The sequence below is a fragment of the Prosopis cineraria genome, unplaced genomic scaffold, assembly GCF_029017545.1.
Source record: "Prosopis cineraria cultivar Desert tree isolate PC_DT_omini unplaced genomic scaffold, ASM2901754v1 PC2, whole genome shotgun sequence".
In the NCBI taxonomy this organism is placed as follows: Eukaryota; Viridiplantae; Streptophyta; class Magnoliopsida; order Fabales; family Fabaceae; genus Prosopis; species Prosopis cineraria.
Window position 1 is genome coordinate 11,433,929 of NW_026555333.1, and position 16,081 is coordinate 11,450,009.

A 16,081-nucleotide genomic window follows, 5' to 3' on the forward strand; every position below is an offset into this window, starting at 1 on the left:
AAAAAAATGGAAACTACAACTAATAATACTTGCATTATTTAAGTTGAGGAGAACATGAACATGTATCTTGATTTTCCAGGGAGGAATGTAACCTTTACTAATTATCACAATTCCAACCACTCCGACTACCGACACAACACACAACAATACTAATGCCCTTGTGAGTTGGGACTCAACAATAGCTCAAGTGCAGAACTTTCCAAAACCGGCATCTGGGGACAATCATACCATCATTGCTATATTTCTGTAAGACTTTCAACGTTTATGCCATTTAAAGAAAAGCTTTTTGGACAGTAAGTTGGTGACCTGAAGAAAATGCTAAAAATGGATGATATGAATGAATCCCATCAATTCTACGAACCCTCCCTTGATCCTCTCTTACGCTAAACATTCGCATCACCAATCAGCCAACAGACTCAAGTCACCCCAATCTCTATTCCCATGCGTTGCATGGCTCTCTCTCTCTCTCTCTCTCTCTCTCTCTCTCCCCCCCCCTCTCCCTCTCTTTACTTCCAGCATGAACCAGCACACTTCATGAGACCTCTTTTATATGTGGATCCAAGGCTTTTCTCGAGTTGTGATAAAGAGAACATGGTGGAACTTGAAGTAGCTAAACGTCGGATGGAATGGAAGTGAACTCTCCATTTGATTGAACATTTCCTCCCTTAAAAACTTGCAGCAGCGCGTTTCCAAAATATAGCTAAACCCGAGTTCGCGCTAACAGGTTACAAGATTCTTTCTAAGTGCCTATGACATAATCATTCCACATAAAATGAAACAACCAGAATCATCATGCCCTTTCATGATCGACCAAAATGGTGTGCTGTAACCGCGTTTTAGTTTAGTTTTTTTTATAGTACATGACCACAGAAAACCGTATAGGAAGAATAAATTAAATCAAGTCTAGACTCATGAAGATTCAACTTCTAAGGGTAGATCATCAAAAACAAAAAATATCATGATTGTCATTCACATCAAAGCTTGATGAGTAAATCAATCCACACATTTATTAAATTCTCTAAACATATGATTGAAAGTTATAATACAATCCTTCATATGATTAGGCATCTAATCTTCTTTATAATTTCATTGAGAAAATGATTCGAGTTATGCTCATGGTGAATAAGTGTCAAAGCTTTAAAAGAATCAAAGTAATCACTTACATGGGCAAACTTTTTCCTCTAATAAAGATTAAGACTCTCAAGGATGTTCAAAAGCTCAATAACAGTCCTTGGATGACCACTAAGGTATTTGATAAAACTTTTTATTCAATTACCTCAGCCATCGCAAATGAAGTCATCACAAGCTACAACTCCATTGATGAAGATTGAAACATTGATATCTAACCTAACCCAACTGGGTTTGGATGGACCGTGCGTTTTTAGTTAGACCCAAAAGAAACACACTGTTTCCGCGAAGGGTAGATTCATTAGTCACCAAAGGAATATTTAGTAATAGTACACAGCACATTCATGGCAGAAAGTCCTGGAAGCTTTGCATGGATTGTCACCTATTGCAAGTGACAATTGTTGGAACGCAGAGCCCAGACAGCCAAATCCAAACCAAGGTACATGCACAAAGATCACAAGGAAACAACACCTGCAAAACACGATGGAGAATTGGAGACCTTTGCACTGTCAAGACTATGATTATACATGTATTTAAATAAACATCTTAACAAACTAAGCATCTGATTAGCCAACTACAAAATCTGGCCTCAATACAATCAAAGCTTCATCATACATAACCCCACTATTCATTAGCCATGCATGAAATGTGAAGATAAACCCTACCCCCTTAACCACATGGGGTGAGTTTCTTGTTGCCTGCACCTCGAGGATTATCATCCTTCCAGTCATCCCAGGCTCTTGCCTTCTCTTGTGCAGCATCATCATCATCATCTTCTTCTTCTCCTGCCCTTGACTTCCTATCATTATGCCAAGATGAATTGGCTTCTTCCATGAGTCTGGCATTTCTCTCTTGCCATTTATTCATCATCTCCATTTCTCTAAGCCCAGCTTCCTCAATGCTCATGGTTGGCATCCTTCCACACAATATTCAACTTAGCATCTCAAAAAATGAGTTGAGAGTAACCAAAAGTACATAGAGGTCCATACTTAATCTAAAATAACGGTGTTTCGTGAAATTCTTCAACAAGTAAAACTCTTGATTATTTAAACCATTTCTCTAGTATATCCTGACAAGATATTCAATTCAACCATATCAAACAAACCCAGCTACTAATTCTCGCTTCATCAAAAGCAACAAAAGCAGCTGGAACTGAAAATGCAGATATTTAGAGGCATTCTGTGTTTTACAAATTCTTTTATATCCTTATTCCTAAGCTTTTTTTCAATCACCAGGCTACACGTTTAATCTATCTAAAAGACCATAAATATATACCTATAACCAGGCTGGAAAACCCTAGCTGCCATTCTTTCCCTCTCACTTGTTAGGCTTCCATTCACAAGGCTGGCAGGTCCAAATATTAGCGGTTGGTGTTTGTGATCATGAGCCTGGGAAACATTTGCCCTTCCTTCTAAAACATCTTGAGCAAAGGTGGCACAAGTGATTGGCACTGCAGGTTTAGCATACTTAGCACGAGCTGCAGAGTCACGATGCCATGCTTCAGCCTTTTTGGCACGTTCATCAAGAAGGTCTCGAGAGAATTCCTTTTCTCCATCCTAAACCATGTCAAAATCAAAAGAAACAATTAAGACCTATGGGAGTCAGCAAAAGATCTGCATTGCCCATTCCTCTCTGAAAATAAACATATATATTTAAGGGAAAACACAATAGTTGGTCCTTATAGTTTCATCGGGTTTTGTTTAACCCTGTAGTTTCTTTCCAGTGTTTTTAATCCCTATAGTTTTAGAAAAATTAGATAACCTTTGTTTTTCAAGTCCCTATAGTTTCCATTTTTCAGTAATTTTAGTTCCTATAGAGGCTGAAAACACAGGAAAAAAAAACTACAGGGACAAAAAGCAAAACTCAATAAAACTATAGGAATCAAAGATTATGTTTTTCCTATATTTAAAAAGCCAGAGTGCAGACTCTGTGCCAGAGGAGCTTTGATGTTCTTTTCTACTACTTTCAAACAAATAAGTTCTTTAAAGTATCCTAAAAAACCTTTCACAATGTATGCTTCATATAATTACTACGGGATATCTAGGTGTGCTTTAGAAATTAGCACGCCCCAAGCATTGTACTACCTTAGATTGTCTCTCCTTTATAGCAGAAAGCATCTCTTCTTCTTTTTTCAACATTTCCAGCAAATCTAACGCCTGAGCATTGCATGAAAAAGCATGAGCGCACTGCATATAGAAGTTTCAATAAGGGAAAGTGTAGCTTAACTATTTACCCAACCTTAGAGGTTGCCAGAGATATGGTTGCGAGCCAAGCCTGCAGAAACCAAGAAAAGGTACAATAAGCAGATATAATATATATAACAACGAGGCTGACCCTGACCAACCAACAGCCAATTTTTAGCCAAACTATTGTTCATTGGCCAAGAGGCTTCAAGCAATAATAGCTATACATATTAAAGAGCTCTCAACAATTCAGCATATTTAGAGTCCAAGCCATGCGCAGCAAGAAACCCAAGCCCAGACGAAGAAATTTTCTTGTGTGCATTAAAGGAAATGAAGTCTGAAAAGTCAACATTGCATGAGAATTAAACTCCAGGAAAATCCCCCTACTCCTAAAGCATTAAATTTAGTTGTGGGTGTGTTTCTATACAGCATTAAATGTCCTTTGCAGAAAAACATGACACGTGGGTGGTTCGCTATTTTCTTGTCAGACTATATTATCAGTGTCATTTTCTAGTCTATTTGCTATTAATTAGCAATGATAATATGTAGAACACTTTCCTAGACACAAAGAGTAGTTCTGGAAGACATTTACCACCTTCCAATACAAGTTTACAAAATTCCAAGTAGACAATAAGATCTTGCTAAAAAAATTCGATACAAAACATTTTTTAATTGTTCTTCTGAATTAGAACCCTTCTTATTACTCTCAGATTGATAAAAAGGAAGATATTTGGGAGAGAAAACTCAAACATGCCATATGGTTCTTGTTTAGCAAATTATAAAACCTAAAAAGCAGGTGCCAAAATTTAGGTTATCACAAATATAGGAAGCAAACATTATTCAAAGTACTACCAAATATTATTGTTTCAAAATAATCTATAAGCTATTTCTTGAAGAAGGTTCGTTTCACAGTGCACCTCCCAGTTGGCGGGATCCAACCATATACTATGAACTACAAAGTAGAGGAAGAGTAACAGAAGATAAGAAGCATTGCCACATAGCTTATAAAGGATCAAGATGCAAACCTCTCTTTCCTCTTCTCCATCATCATCCAGTACTTCTTCCTCCCCTGCCTCAACAGGAGTGGACAATGCAGCTGCTTTTGTAGAACGCCCACGTCGCTCCTTTCGTTCCTTTATCTCCAACAACTTAGACTCTGCAGCTCTTTGACGTTTAAATCGAGCAATCTACAAAATAGGCTCCAAAATAATCAACAATTAATTGTAAGCTCTTATTCTCATAACACAAAGTACTTCATTTAAAATTTGCTGGTCCCATTTCCATTTCCTGGATATAGAAGGTTTAGATGCAAACTTGCAATGTCTGACCTTTATGAATAATTTTTTAAAAAATAAAATGGAAATAAAAGGAACCTTTCTAGCCCTTTGATCTGCAACAGATTTTGGCGCCCCTTGAATATAAGATTCTAACTCCTCTTCAGGTACAAGCTCCATTGCCTCACAAAATGAGATAAATTCCTACAAAAGGCCCTCTTAAATTACATTTGAATGAACGGTAACAATTAAAAAGTGTATATCAGAACATGTCTAATAATAATAACAATTCAAATCAAGCAAATGAGCTGTCCCACTGATGGATGAGTACTAACCTTTATTTTGGCCTGGGAAGCCACAAGAATCTGTATCCTGTCATCCTGAGCTATTTTTTCAGTTAACTCAGCAAGATAAAACGGCACCTGAGGGAGTTTTCTTGACAAGTTAATAAAATAAAATCACTGATGGCACTAAAATAATATCTCTGCAAGCTTAGTTCCTCAGTAATTATCAAAAGGTAGGCCCTAAAATGGTGAAATAATATTTTTTTTTTAAGTTGCGAATGCGTCTAAATTTACTGCATGCATACATATCCTGAAGCTCAGTTAAATAACCATTGAAAATTACAGTCATTGCATAATTAAAAAATAATAAATCACTAATGTGGTTTTGTTTCCGATTTGCCAGTAATAATTGTTCCGCTTTCTTTCAGAAGGTGTTGAGGAAAGACAAGTAAAATATCATTCACATTGTGAAATTTATTCGATGGGAAAATCCAACATTAAATAAACTTAATCTGACTCCAAATCTACAATTGACCTTTTTTAGTGCACTGTCACTCCAAAAGAAAAAGCCCCTCAATATCCATAGAGACATAGAGTCATATATAGTATGAAAATAACGTGCATTACCTTATCTTCCTTCTTTTCTAGGTGGAAGCAATCATTCAAACAAGATATCCAGATAGCACTAAAACTAAAACATGCATGTTTTGATTTTCAGGGTCCGATCACCTTTGCTTTTCAATCATGAAATAGACGGTTAGAGCAGCATGCAGCTCCTAAAATTTAAACTATCCTCAGTCATGGGAGCATGATTCTTCAATTTGGCTTTAGACCAAACAATTTCTCAGTCAAAACATGTTATCTTTCAATATCATCATGTTGAAAACACATTGCCCGATCTCCTTATTATTTGTCTCACTTTTTATATACCATTAGATTCCTAAATATGCCATGCTAATTTCTAATTGTTATTTCCACAACACCAAATTGACGTCAATCTTACACCTCCTTTCACATGCAATATTAATTACAAAAAGTTGCTTTTGTTATTTTGCATTGAACCAATGGTAAATGATAAGTATAAAATAATGCGAGGATGAATGCGTGAAATACCATTTCTCTGCTGAAGAAAAAAAGAATGATAATATTCCCTTTGTTGCTCGGGGGGTTCGTTTCCTGTAAGTTTACAACTATAGAGATCTAAATAGTTAACACAGGCAAGCATCCCTCTGTCGTTTCCTTCTTCCTAGCTCTCTTCCATGTTCCCGACGCGCATACCCAAAGTTAACATATATTCAAAATAACATGAAGAGAAGAAATATTCACAAAGCATGAGGATCCATTGCAAGAGGGAAACACACACACGCACTAGATGTCAGATAAGTAGCGCAACCATTTGACCACTAATTTAGACGAAAAATAAAATTCAGAAAACAATTACTTGGCTGATTTAATCAAATTACCATTAATCAGTTACATTGAAAATAATAATTGAAGAACAATAATTACCAGAGAATACTTGAGGTTCGTTGTACTGATATCATCTTTGGTCTCGTTTGCTGAGAATAGACCCAGCTTATTTATCATATCCTCACACTTCTCCAGAGCCTCGCATCCCTTCCTCACGAGCTCCTGAACAAAACCCATAAAAATTAGCATCTCCGAAGAAAATTAAGCGCAAGCCCAACTAAGCAGTGAGACGAAGAATCAAACGAGCGCAAAGACATACCTGGTCCGCCCCAGACTCCGTCACAGTCGTATGGATCTTCCGAGCTTGCTCAAAGAGAGCCGGCAACGGAAGGTCCTCCATGATGTATTCACCCATCACCGAATGAATCGAACAGAGAGAAAACCCAGGAATGGATGTTCAAAACTTACGATTCCCTTTAGATTTCCAGCGATGACAAATTGAAGCTTTCAACTTGAGAGGTTCTTGGCGCAAATTGGAAGCTACAATTTATTGGGGGGTGGCAGAGATGATAAATTCTAGAAAAAGATCGAGAATGGTTCATTCAACGCACGGGAATTCAAAGCCGCAAAGCGCAACGCAACCGGGATCAAGGCGCTTCCCGTGTTGGATGTGGAAGGGAGCACGGCACTTACATGGACCCTCCACTCAAATGACGACACTTCAGCATCCCACCCCCGGGCCCCTCTTGGGAGAACTTAAATTTACAACTTATACCATTTTTCCCCATAAATTTGAATTTAAATTTAATCCATGTAAATTTACATATATTATATATTCACATCCATATCGTCAAACCTTAATTTTTCTCGAGACTATAACACATCTAAACTTAATTCCTTTATGTTTAAGTAATGTAAATGATAAAATAACACATTCATATATATATATTCACATCCACATCGTCAAACCATAATTTTTTTCGAGACTATAACACATCTAAACTTAATTCCTTTATGTTTAAGTAATGTAAATGATAAAATAAATAGGATTAAATGAGTTAGCCAATTTCCTTACAAATCAATGGCCCAATTTAAAATGGTGGAATGACTTTTAATAAAATGAGAATAAAAATAAAAATGGAAATAAAAATAGAAAAGGGAATGTGAGTGAGTTTAAAAAATATATTTGGTATGGGGATTGAATGAATATATAATTTTTATTTTATACAAGTAATTATAATAGTAAAAATTCTAAAATACCTCTGAATACCCACCACCATCATCTTCCTCCTCCAACTTCTTCCTCATTGGAATACAACAAATCCAGCAAATAAAACTCGAGCTATATTTAAATTCGATGGCAAAAGAAATTCCAAAAGAATAGAAATCACATATTCCACGTTTAAATTCTAACGAAAAGAATCAAATACAACAGGCTCAGGAATTCCAAAAATCAAAAGCTTTGAGATCATCGAACTTGAACCAGGTCCAGATGATTCATGTAAACCTAACATAAACCCATGTGATTCAAAAACTGAAAATAAACCCAGCTTTACAACTTCAATTAAAAAAAAAAAATCGCAATAGATCAACAAATAACAAATATCCAAAACCAGATCCCATGAAAGAGGAAGGTGAACAAATAAGATCGACGGCAAAGCAGAGGGTTAGATGACGAAGATTGATGGTGAGACCGCGAAGGGTGAGCAAAAGAAGGTCTGATGGTAAGGAGGTGAAGGTCGTCGAAATTTCGAACCCAGATTTGACAACAAAACACGACGGATAGGGATTTTCGTTTATGGTAAAATAGGAATTTGAAAATTGTCACAAGGACAATTCAGTCTTTCAAAAACTCATACCTATGAAATGGACCTCTTCCCATGATTCAGCAATGAAATGGGAATTACCTCAACCGAGGTAATGAGTCACTGAATGCCACTGTCATACACCACATAAGGTAATAATAAATCATTCTCACTCATTCTTACTCTTATTTCCAGTTCATTATCCCATATTCCACCGTGCCAATGGAAAATATTAGTGAAATCTTTTATACATGATTTTCCCTAATATAAACACAAACATGAAACCTTTATTACATAAACATAGTAAACCTTAATTTAATTAAATCTAATCCTACCTTTCAAAACCTGATTGAGTTATACTCCTTCCATTCAAAATATAAACACTTTCCCTTAGTGATTTAAAACAAAAGCAATATAGGACATCTAAAAAAAAAATTATTTTACCCCTTGCATTTATTAATCTAAATATTTATATAAATGTATCTCTCACTCATCATAAAATGTATTGGTAATTGAGATTAAAAATAAAAAAAAATATGTATTTTTATGGAAATGAGTGTTTTATTGTATGCAGATTGTTTTTTCAAAAAACTACTTATATTTTGGACTTGAAAAATTACAGCATTATTATACAAGCTTACATCATATTATTGTTATTATTAGGGCAAGATTTACATACTTACCCTTATATAATTAATATACTTTCATCCAAGCAAATCAAGACACATAAATTCTAATATGTTAGTAATATTAATATTAAGAATTTATTATGAAATAAATAACTTATAATAAGTACATATATCTTAATTTAATTGAAAACAAACATTTTAAATATATAACGTTAAGTATATAAATTTTTTTTTTATTATTATTAATTGTGGTACATTAGTGGATTAAGCCAAACAATCCCAACTACATCGTACCTATACACCTTAACAATTTTCAGCAATTAACATGATAAATAACTTTAAAATATATCACTGAAAAATGCATGTCAGCTGTCCGGATGTGAAAGGAATTAATTTATTAAATGTCAGTCATTGCAAGTGGTCGTATATACAGGTAAGCAAAGGAGAGCTATTTGCATTTTCTATATCCCAATTAACCCCAGATATTTTTTTTATTCTTTTTGTTGTTCAGCTCAAGTACTTTATATTGTCAGTAATGGTGACAAACCGCCAGGAATCTTGTAATTTTGCTTCCTAAAAACTTGTTATGAATATGATGACACAGTGAAAAATAAAAAAACGAAAGGAGTTGGTGGTAGGCGAAGAAGAAGAAGAAGCAGAAGAAGGAGAATGGGAAATGATTAAAAAGAAGGAAAGAGAGGATTGTAGGGGCTGGTAGGCCATTCTCTCACTGAAAACCAGGGAACAAAGTTCGTAGCTTTTCTTCTATTCCGTTAGAAAGCACACTTTTCCTCTCTTGAACATGCACTCTCGCACGTGGAATACCCCAATCTTTTCGCGCTTCTATAAACCCTGACTTTCACATCACACACATGGATTCTGCTGTTTGGTGTGACTGGTGGTGTCAAAACCTCCATTGAAATGTTCTCTGGATGTGAGATGCCCAAGAGTTACTGTAAGTTCTTGAATGTTCAATGACAGAACTATTGCTTTAATCACTCATCATTTTTTTCTGGGTCTTGAATCACTCATTATTGTTATTATTACTTGGGTTCTGTTGTTTCTCAATTATTGTACTAGGCATATTTGTTTCCCCAATTATTGAATCATTCATCAACGATCTGTGCTTAACAGAGTGGCTTAATGATGAAAATTCGGTACCGCAAGATTTTCTGAAATGTTCTGGGACTTTGATTTCCTTGCAGAGGCGAAGAAACAAATCTCTAGAAATGGGTGAGAGGGAACTTGCGGGTCTTGATATGTCTGGATCTGAGACGAAGGCTGATTCTGATAACATGTACCCGATGTATTTTGGAGTATCTTGTGCATTTCTGGCCCTCCAAGCCCTCTCAAATCCGAGCGTTGAAATTGAAAGATGGTCTGAAATTCGTGATAACATGCTTCGAGGAAGTGCCAAACTCTTGGGATTGCTGGTGTGGAAAGCTCAGAAGGAAGGTTCAAATGGTGGAGAGTGCGATATATACGACAAACTCAGGGTTGCTGAGAGAGAACTTGAACATTTGAAGAGGATGAGACACGAAGATGCCAAAGCGAACGAGAAAGTTGTGGGAATCTTCGCTGCACAGGAGCAATGTTGGCTCAATGAAAGGAAGAAGCTAAGGCAGCAAATTGGGGCTCTCATGAATGAACTGAGGGTGTTTGAGAAAAAGAAAGGGGAAGTTATTTCTGGACTGAATCTCAAATTGAAGGAAATGGAGGGTTTGCTCGACTCTAAGGATAAGGCTTTGAAAGAAGAGGAGCAGAAGAGGAAAGAGATAGAAGAGAAGCTGACAAAAGCAGAAAGGGATAAGGAAGAATTGAGAGAATTAGCCAACCGTGATGCTCAAGAACATTCTTCTGAGCTCAGGAAGCACAAAACTGCTTTCATTGAGCTTGTATCAAACCAGAGGCAGCTCGAGGCTGAACTGGGCAGAGCGGCTAAGCAAGTGGAAGCGACAAAACAAGAGCTTGGTTCAGTGATAGAGCAGAAAGAGGAATCAGAGTTGCTGGCTCAGAAATTGTCTATGGAGACTGCGAAGTTACGTAAGGATTTTGAACAGAAAGATAAGATTTTGTCTGCTATGTTGAGGAAATCTAAGCTGGATACTGCAGAAAAGCAGATGCTTCTGAAGGAGGTTAAGTTATCCAAGGCAAGGAGGAAGCAAGCTGAACAAGAGACAGAACAATGGAGGGCAGTATCAGAGGGAAAACGCGACAGACATTCTCTAAAAAGCATGTTGGGTAAGATTGGCTCGAGAGTTGATGTCTTCCCAGGTTCTACAGGGTCTTCACATGTTGCTAGGGACACACACAAATTTTCTCCCCTTTCTGATCAATACCGACCAGAAAGAAATGAAGAGTTGGGTAAGAATACATCTTTCAAATTCTGAAGTATCTTTATTTGTTTGCTGTTAATCTACAAAATTCAATAATTATTTCCCCCTTTTTTCCGTATCTAGCCATTGGTGGTAATGGTAAGCGTTTGGAAGAGTGGGTACGAGCTGAGGCAGAAAAATACGCTAGTATGATTGAGCAAAGGCATCACATAGAGCTTGATGCTTTTGCAGAACAAATGAGACTCAAAGATGAGAAGCTTGAAGCATTTCGATGGCAGTTGCTGAGAATGGAATTGGAATCAAAGCAGCTTCAGTCACATATGGAGGGACTGATCAAAGATGTCACACAACTCAGGCATGACAAAATGAAACTGGAGAGCTTCCTATTAGAGAGAGAAGAAGAGCTTACATCCCTGAAAGAGCAATTCTCATCACAATTGAAGTCATTAAACTGCCATAGAAACAGCTTGCATTTACCTTCACAATCTCCAGAGCTAACCCAGGATCATCATCCCATTTGGTCCAAAGTCAAGGTGGTCAAGAGAAAACCAGGTGAAAAGGAGCAAGAAATAAAGGAAATTGTGATAGAGGAAGATTGTGCAAAAGATAAACAAGCCTTGCCATTAGTAGTTCAACCCCCAGAAGGTAATTTTGAAGAAGAAAGCGATGTTGTTCCTAAAGAGGATAGTCCTCTAAGTAATCATAGCCAAGTCAAGCCGATGTTGTTGATACTGCTGCAAATGTAGCATCAGGCAGTAACACGAAGAATTCTTCTCCCTGGAAGATGGATCTCCATGCTCTTGGAGTTTCATACAAAATCAAGAGGCTGAAACAGCAACTTGTTCTTGTTGAAAGGTTGACAGGAAAGCAAGCCAATGATGAAGATGCAGAAGCTAGTGGTGGCAAAGCTGGTATGAAGGCTTATTATTCTTTGACATCTCTGCTCATTAAACAAGCTGGAAGGTACCAATCACTTCAAGAGAAGACCGATGATCTCTGTAAACGCATGGTAATCATCGATTCTACCTCTAGTTCATTTGGTAGAGATTATTTTTTCAAAAAGAATCGCTGAGCCTTCATTTAATAATTTAAACTTCCAAGTTTAGCTAGCTATTGCTATGATTAGCCTTGACATTATAATTGTTCTTAACCGTTTGATCCGTCAACATGTTCTCTCATCTTGTACACCATTTCAGCATGAGAATGAGCTCTATGCAAACAACGGGGGTTTAAAAACTGCAAGAACAAAGGAGGAAACAGATAAACTGGGACACTTTCTAGAAGAAACATTCCAACTACAGAGGTATATAGTTGCAACAGGACAGAAACTGATGGAAATTCAGTCCAAGATTGTGTCAGGATTTGTTGGGGTGGCTGAAGAGATGGAGAAAAGTGCAGGTATTGACATGAAGCGCTTTGCTGATAGTATAAGAAATATGTTTCTGGAAGTTCAGAGAGGTCTAGAAGTTCGGACAGCCAGAATTATTGGAGACCTCGAAGGAACACTAGCTTGTGAAGGGATGATCCATTGGAGGAGGTAGTAGTAATAATGAATTTCCATGTATTTACTGATTTCTGTAGTTACATTAACATCAATCTGTATATGGAAGTCACAGAAAAGATTCTGAGAGCATTGAAATTCATGAATAGGATTTTACTTCTGTTCTTGATTGACTTGAAGCAACTCATAGATTGACAGGAAGAAGAAAAGAAAGGAAATAAAGAATTGACTAATTGAGAATTGCCCATTAAAGCTTTTCAGGTCGTCAATACAATAATATCCTACAACTATTCTATTTCCTACTTTGGTAATATTTGACTTAGTGGATGTGAAAGGACCTCTTGTTTCTTTAAAAAAGAAAGAAAAGAATCCACAAATCGATGAATCATTCTTGAAAAGATAAAACGTTAAGATCTGGAAGGATAGGCCGAGTGTGTGATGTGAGCTGCAAGGAAAAACTGAAATGATTTTTTGTGTATCCAATACTTCTCCACCTTCTCGCATGTCATGTGTGGCTGTCTGTTTGTCTGTCTGTGAGGGGCCCCAGCTCGTTTATGAAAATACGGGCGCCTGGCCTGTATCATTACCCCTAAAGACAAGAAAAGGCCTGAGCTTAATTGAATTCTCACTTCTTCCTTCATTGGGCCTTCAATGTTGGTGCATGGGTCCTAGAGAAACATTTGGGCTGCAAGAAAACGAAACGAGTTGCATTTGGTTTTCTCTTGGATGATGAGTATACAACTTGCTTGAAAAGATGTGAGAAATCACAATAAACCAAAACATGCGATGAATGTCGAGAATTTTTCATAGAATCTGAAGACTGAAAATTGCATTTATGTACCAAACTCCAAAAGTGGTTGTATTACGAATATACTGTGCAACAATTGAATTAGAAACTATTAATAATCTCCCTGGTCCTATGAATATACTGCTCTATAACATCAGAATCAAATTAATGACCTCATCTGCTGGTAAAAGCATTCCTATTTTCGTGTTGATGTCTTTAGCGGCACAGCTATGCGATCTGCAAGTTGAAGTACACAAATATGCATTAATTCAGTACTGTCACAAGCGAAAAGAGCCACAACTGTAATCAGTATCTGAGTGGAATTCAGTGCCGAGAGAATGGCATGATGATTCTGGGTTTGTTGAAAGACGTTTAGTTGGGGGTTGTGCTTAAAATTTGAATCTATGGCAGAATACATAATAATGGGGATACGAAATATCGCTGTGGATTAGATGAGAACGTAGTTAAGACCATTAAGTTGTTTGATGGACGACTGTTCCTTTTTCGATGGGACCTTGCTCTTCTATGCCAACTGTTTCCTTCAAGACCAAATCAAGGGCACAACGCTCGCACGCACGCACAATATAAGAACATGCCGGATATATAGGAAAGGAACAACAGGACAATGTGGAAATTAATTAATATATAAAAATGATGTTGAACGTGTTGTTACACGCTACAAGGCTGGCATAAAACAAGTGTAAAAGACGAAATTTATGACAATATTTTTCAAATTTCAAGGCAAACAAAAAAAAAAAAAGGAAAAGTCGTGTGTTGCAAATGTAGAGGGACGCCGGGAAGAAACAAGAATGGGAAGGGTTGAGGAAGAAGAAAGAAAAAAGCAATAAATGGGAGGGTTTTGTCGTACTCGTCGAATGAATAGCAAGTACTATAGACACGTCTCTGTTGCAAGTGGCCGTGTAGGGGTGGTAGCATTTAATTTGCTCTTGATTCATTACTATTACATATCACTTCATTTTATTTGTGTTCTCATTAGAAATAATATACTCCTTCATTAAAATATTTTTTAAAAAGTTAAATATTTAAAAATATAAAGTGTTTTTAATTTTTTAAAATATAATTATTATCTTTTTTTTAAAGTATCCTTATTAATAATGACTTTATATTTATTATATAGTGTTTAATAGGAATAAATATAAAAAGATAAGATTAGTTGGAAAGTAGATAACTACTTTATTAAAGAGTGAGATTCAATTAAAAATGTCTTATATTTTTAAATAAAGTAAGTACGTTTATGTGTGTTGCTCTTGCTTTTATTTCAAGAAGTTTGGTTTGTGATTGAGTTCCCATTCTCAAGAAAAATGCAGAAAATACTGTTATAATGACCAAGTAATCTTACTTGTATATGTGGGAAAATCACTTATACATATGTGTGGGGAAAATTTTAGTGAGGACTCTTTGATCTAATTTAATTTCAGTCAGAACCTTTAAAATTTTAAAATTTCACTCTACATGCAAGGAACTAACTGATATTAAAGAGCTGACTAAAGTGATCTTATTGTCCTTAGTAAAATTAAGAGCATGAACAACTCATATAGAGAAATTAACAATTGTCATATGGGAAATAAACAATTGACATAAGTAAAATTTACAACTCTTATTAATAGCATAATACTACTATAAATTTGCAACTCTCATTCCACCTATATCAGTTATTCATTTTCTATACATCATTGGTTCATGCACCTAATTTTACTTATTTATATTCCTAGTGGTGTTATACTGTGAATGAAAATTATAAATTTCACTTATATCAGTTATTCATTTTTCATATATCAATTATTAATTTCCCTACACCAATCGTTCATGGCCTAACTTCATTAGGGACAATAAAATCATTATAGTCAGCTCTTAAATTTTATTTTAGTTCTTCACATATACAGTGAAATTTCATAATTTTAGAAGCTTTAATTAAAATCAAGTCTAGTTAAGGGATACTCACTCAAATTTTCCCTATACACTCTCTAATCCTATTTATAAGTTATTTCTACCAACCTCAATCAATACCAGTACAATAAAAGTATAAGGAATAAAAGTAAGTGAAATTCTAAATATAACCCTCAAAAAAAAATAAAAAGTAAGTCAATCATATAATATTATTTTTTTGTCTTTTTCTCTCTTACTTTTTAAGGATAATTTAGAAATTTTAATTTAAAACAAAACAATCCCATCAACAAATGACTTATAAAATGAACCAGATTATATTTTTAAAAAATAACTTATATAAGAGTATTTATCATGCATGCGGAGAGAGGACAAAAGAAAAAAGGTTTTAGGAATATTCCAAAGGCTGGGCCAGAAAATCGTTATTAAGAACATGTCGTTAGTAAACAAAACACAGAAAAGTAGCATTTTCCCGAGTGGGCCGAAAAGGAAGGAGCTGGAGAAAGAGCGTGCATGTTGGATTGAAACATGTTATTTAAAAGAGGGGGAAGCTAATAAAGATTGATACAATTAATAAAAATTTAATTGACTCATAACTTATAAAAATTATATAATTAAATTCTGATATTGATGTGAGAATTTTATTGGTGAGTAGTTTATAAAAACCTCTAAATATTCTTTGAGCTTGGCATATCTTAATCTTAGTAAGTTTTTAAAATTTAATCCACTAAATTTTTTTAAAATGAAAAAAAAGTGAGAGGAAAAGAGAAGAAGATGAAGAATTTGATTAAGTAATCAATAATCTTTTTGAGTGATGATTCCAAGCACGTTCTAAAAAG

General features: G+C 35.6%; 2 protein-coding genes across 3 annotated transcripts; one reads left to right on the forward strand and one right to left on the reverse strand.

Moving 5' to 3' along the window:
• Positions 1-1,612: 1,612 nt before the first annotated feature.
• Positions 1,613-7,114, reverse strand: LOC129303106 (PP2A regulatory subunit TAP46). 2 transcript variants are annotated; one of them, XM_054942152.1, is made up of 9 exons: positions 6,599-7,114; positions 6,379-6,501; positions 4,921-5,007; positions 4,685-4,789; positions 4,337-4,498; positions 3,367-3,402; positions 3,213-3,284; positions 2,404-2,684; positions 1,613-2,044 (listed from the first exon to the last, which is right to left on the reverse strand). In XM_054942152.1, exons 1-9 carry the CDS (start codon positions 6,692-6,694, stop codon positions 1,798-1,800), a joined length of 1,209 nt encoding a protein of 402 aa, XP_054798127.1. In that variant the 5' UTR covers positions 6,695-7,114; the 3' UTR covers positions 1,613-1,797. The 2 variants fall into 2 exon arrangements, with proteins under 2 accessions (XP_054798127.1, XP_054798128.1); XM_054942153.1 differs by lacking the exons at positions 6,379-6,501; positions 6,599-7,114 and adding an exon at positions 5,983-6,317.
• A 2,159-nt stretch (positions 7,115-9,273) lies between these two features.
• LOC129303888 (uncharacterized) lies at positions 9,274-12,719 on the forward strand. The gene is given in 5 exon segments (XM_054943455.1): positions 9,274-9,668; positions 9,919-11,077; positions 11,173-11,759; positions 11,762-12,058; positions 12,246-12,719. Coding segments are annotated over 4 exon segments (2,364 nt in total). The 5' UTR covers positions 9,274-9,668; positions 9,919-9,942; the 3' UTR covers positions 12,591-12,719.
• Positions 12,720-16,081: the final 3,362 nt, after the last annotated feature.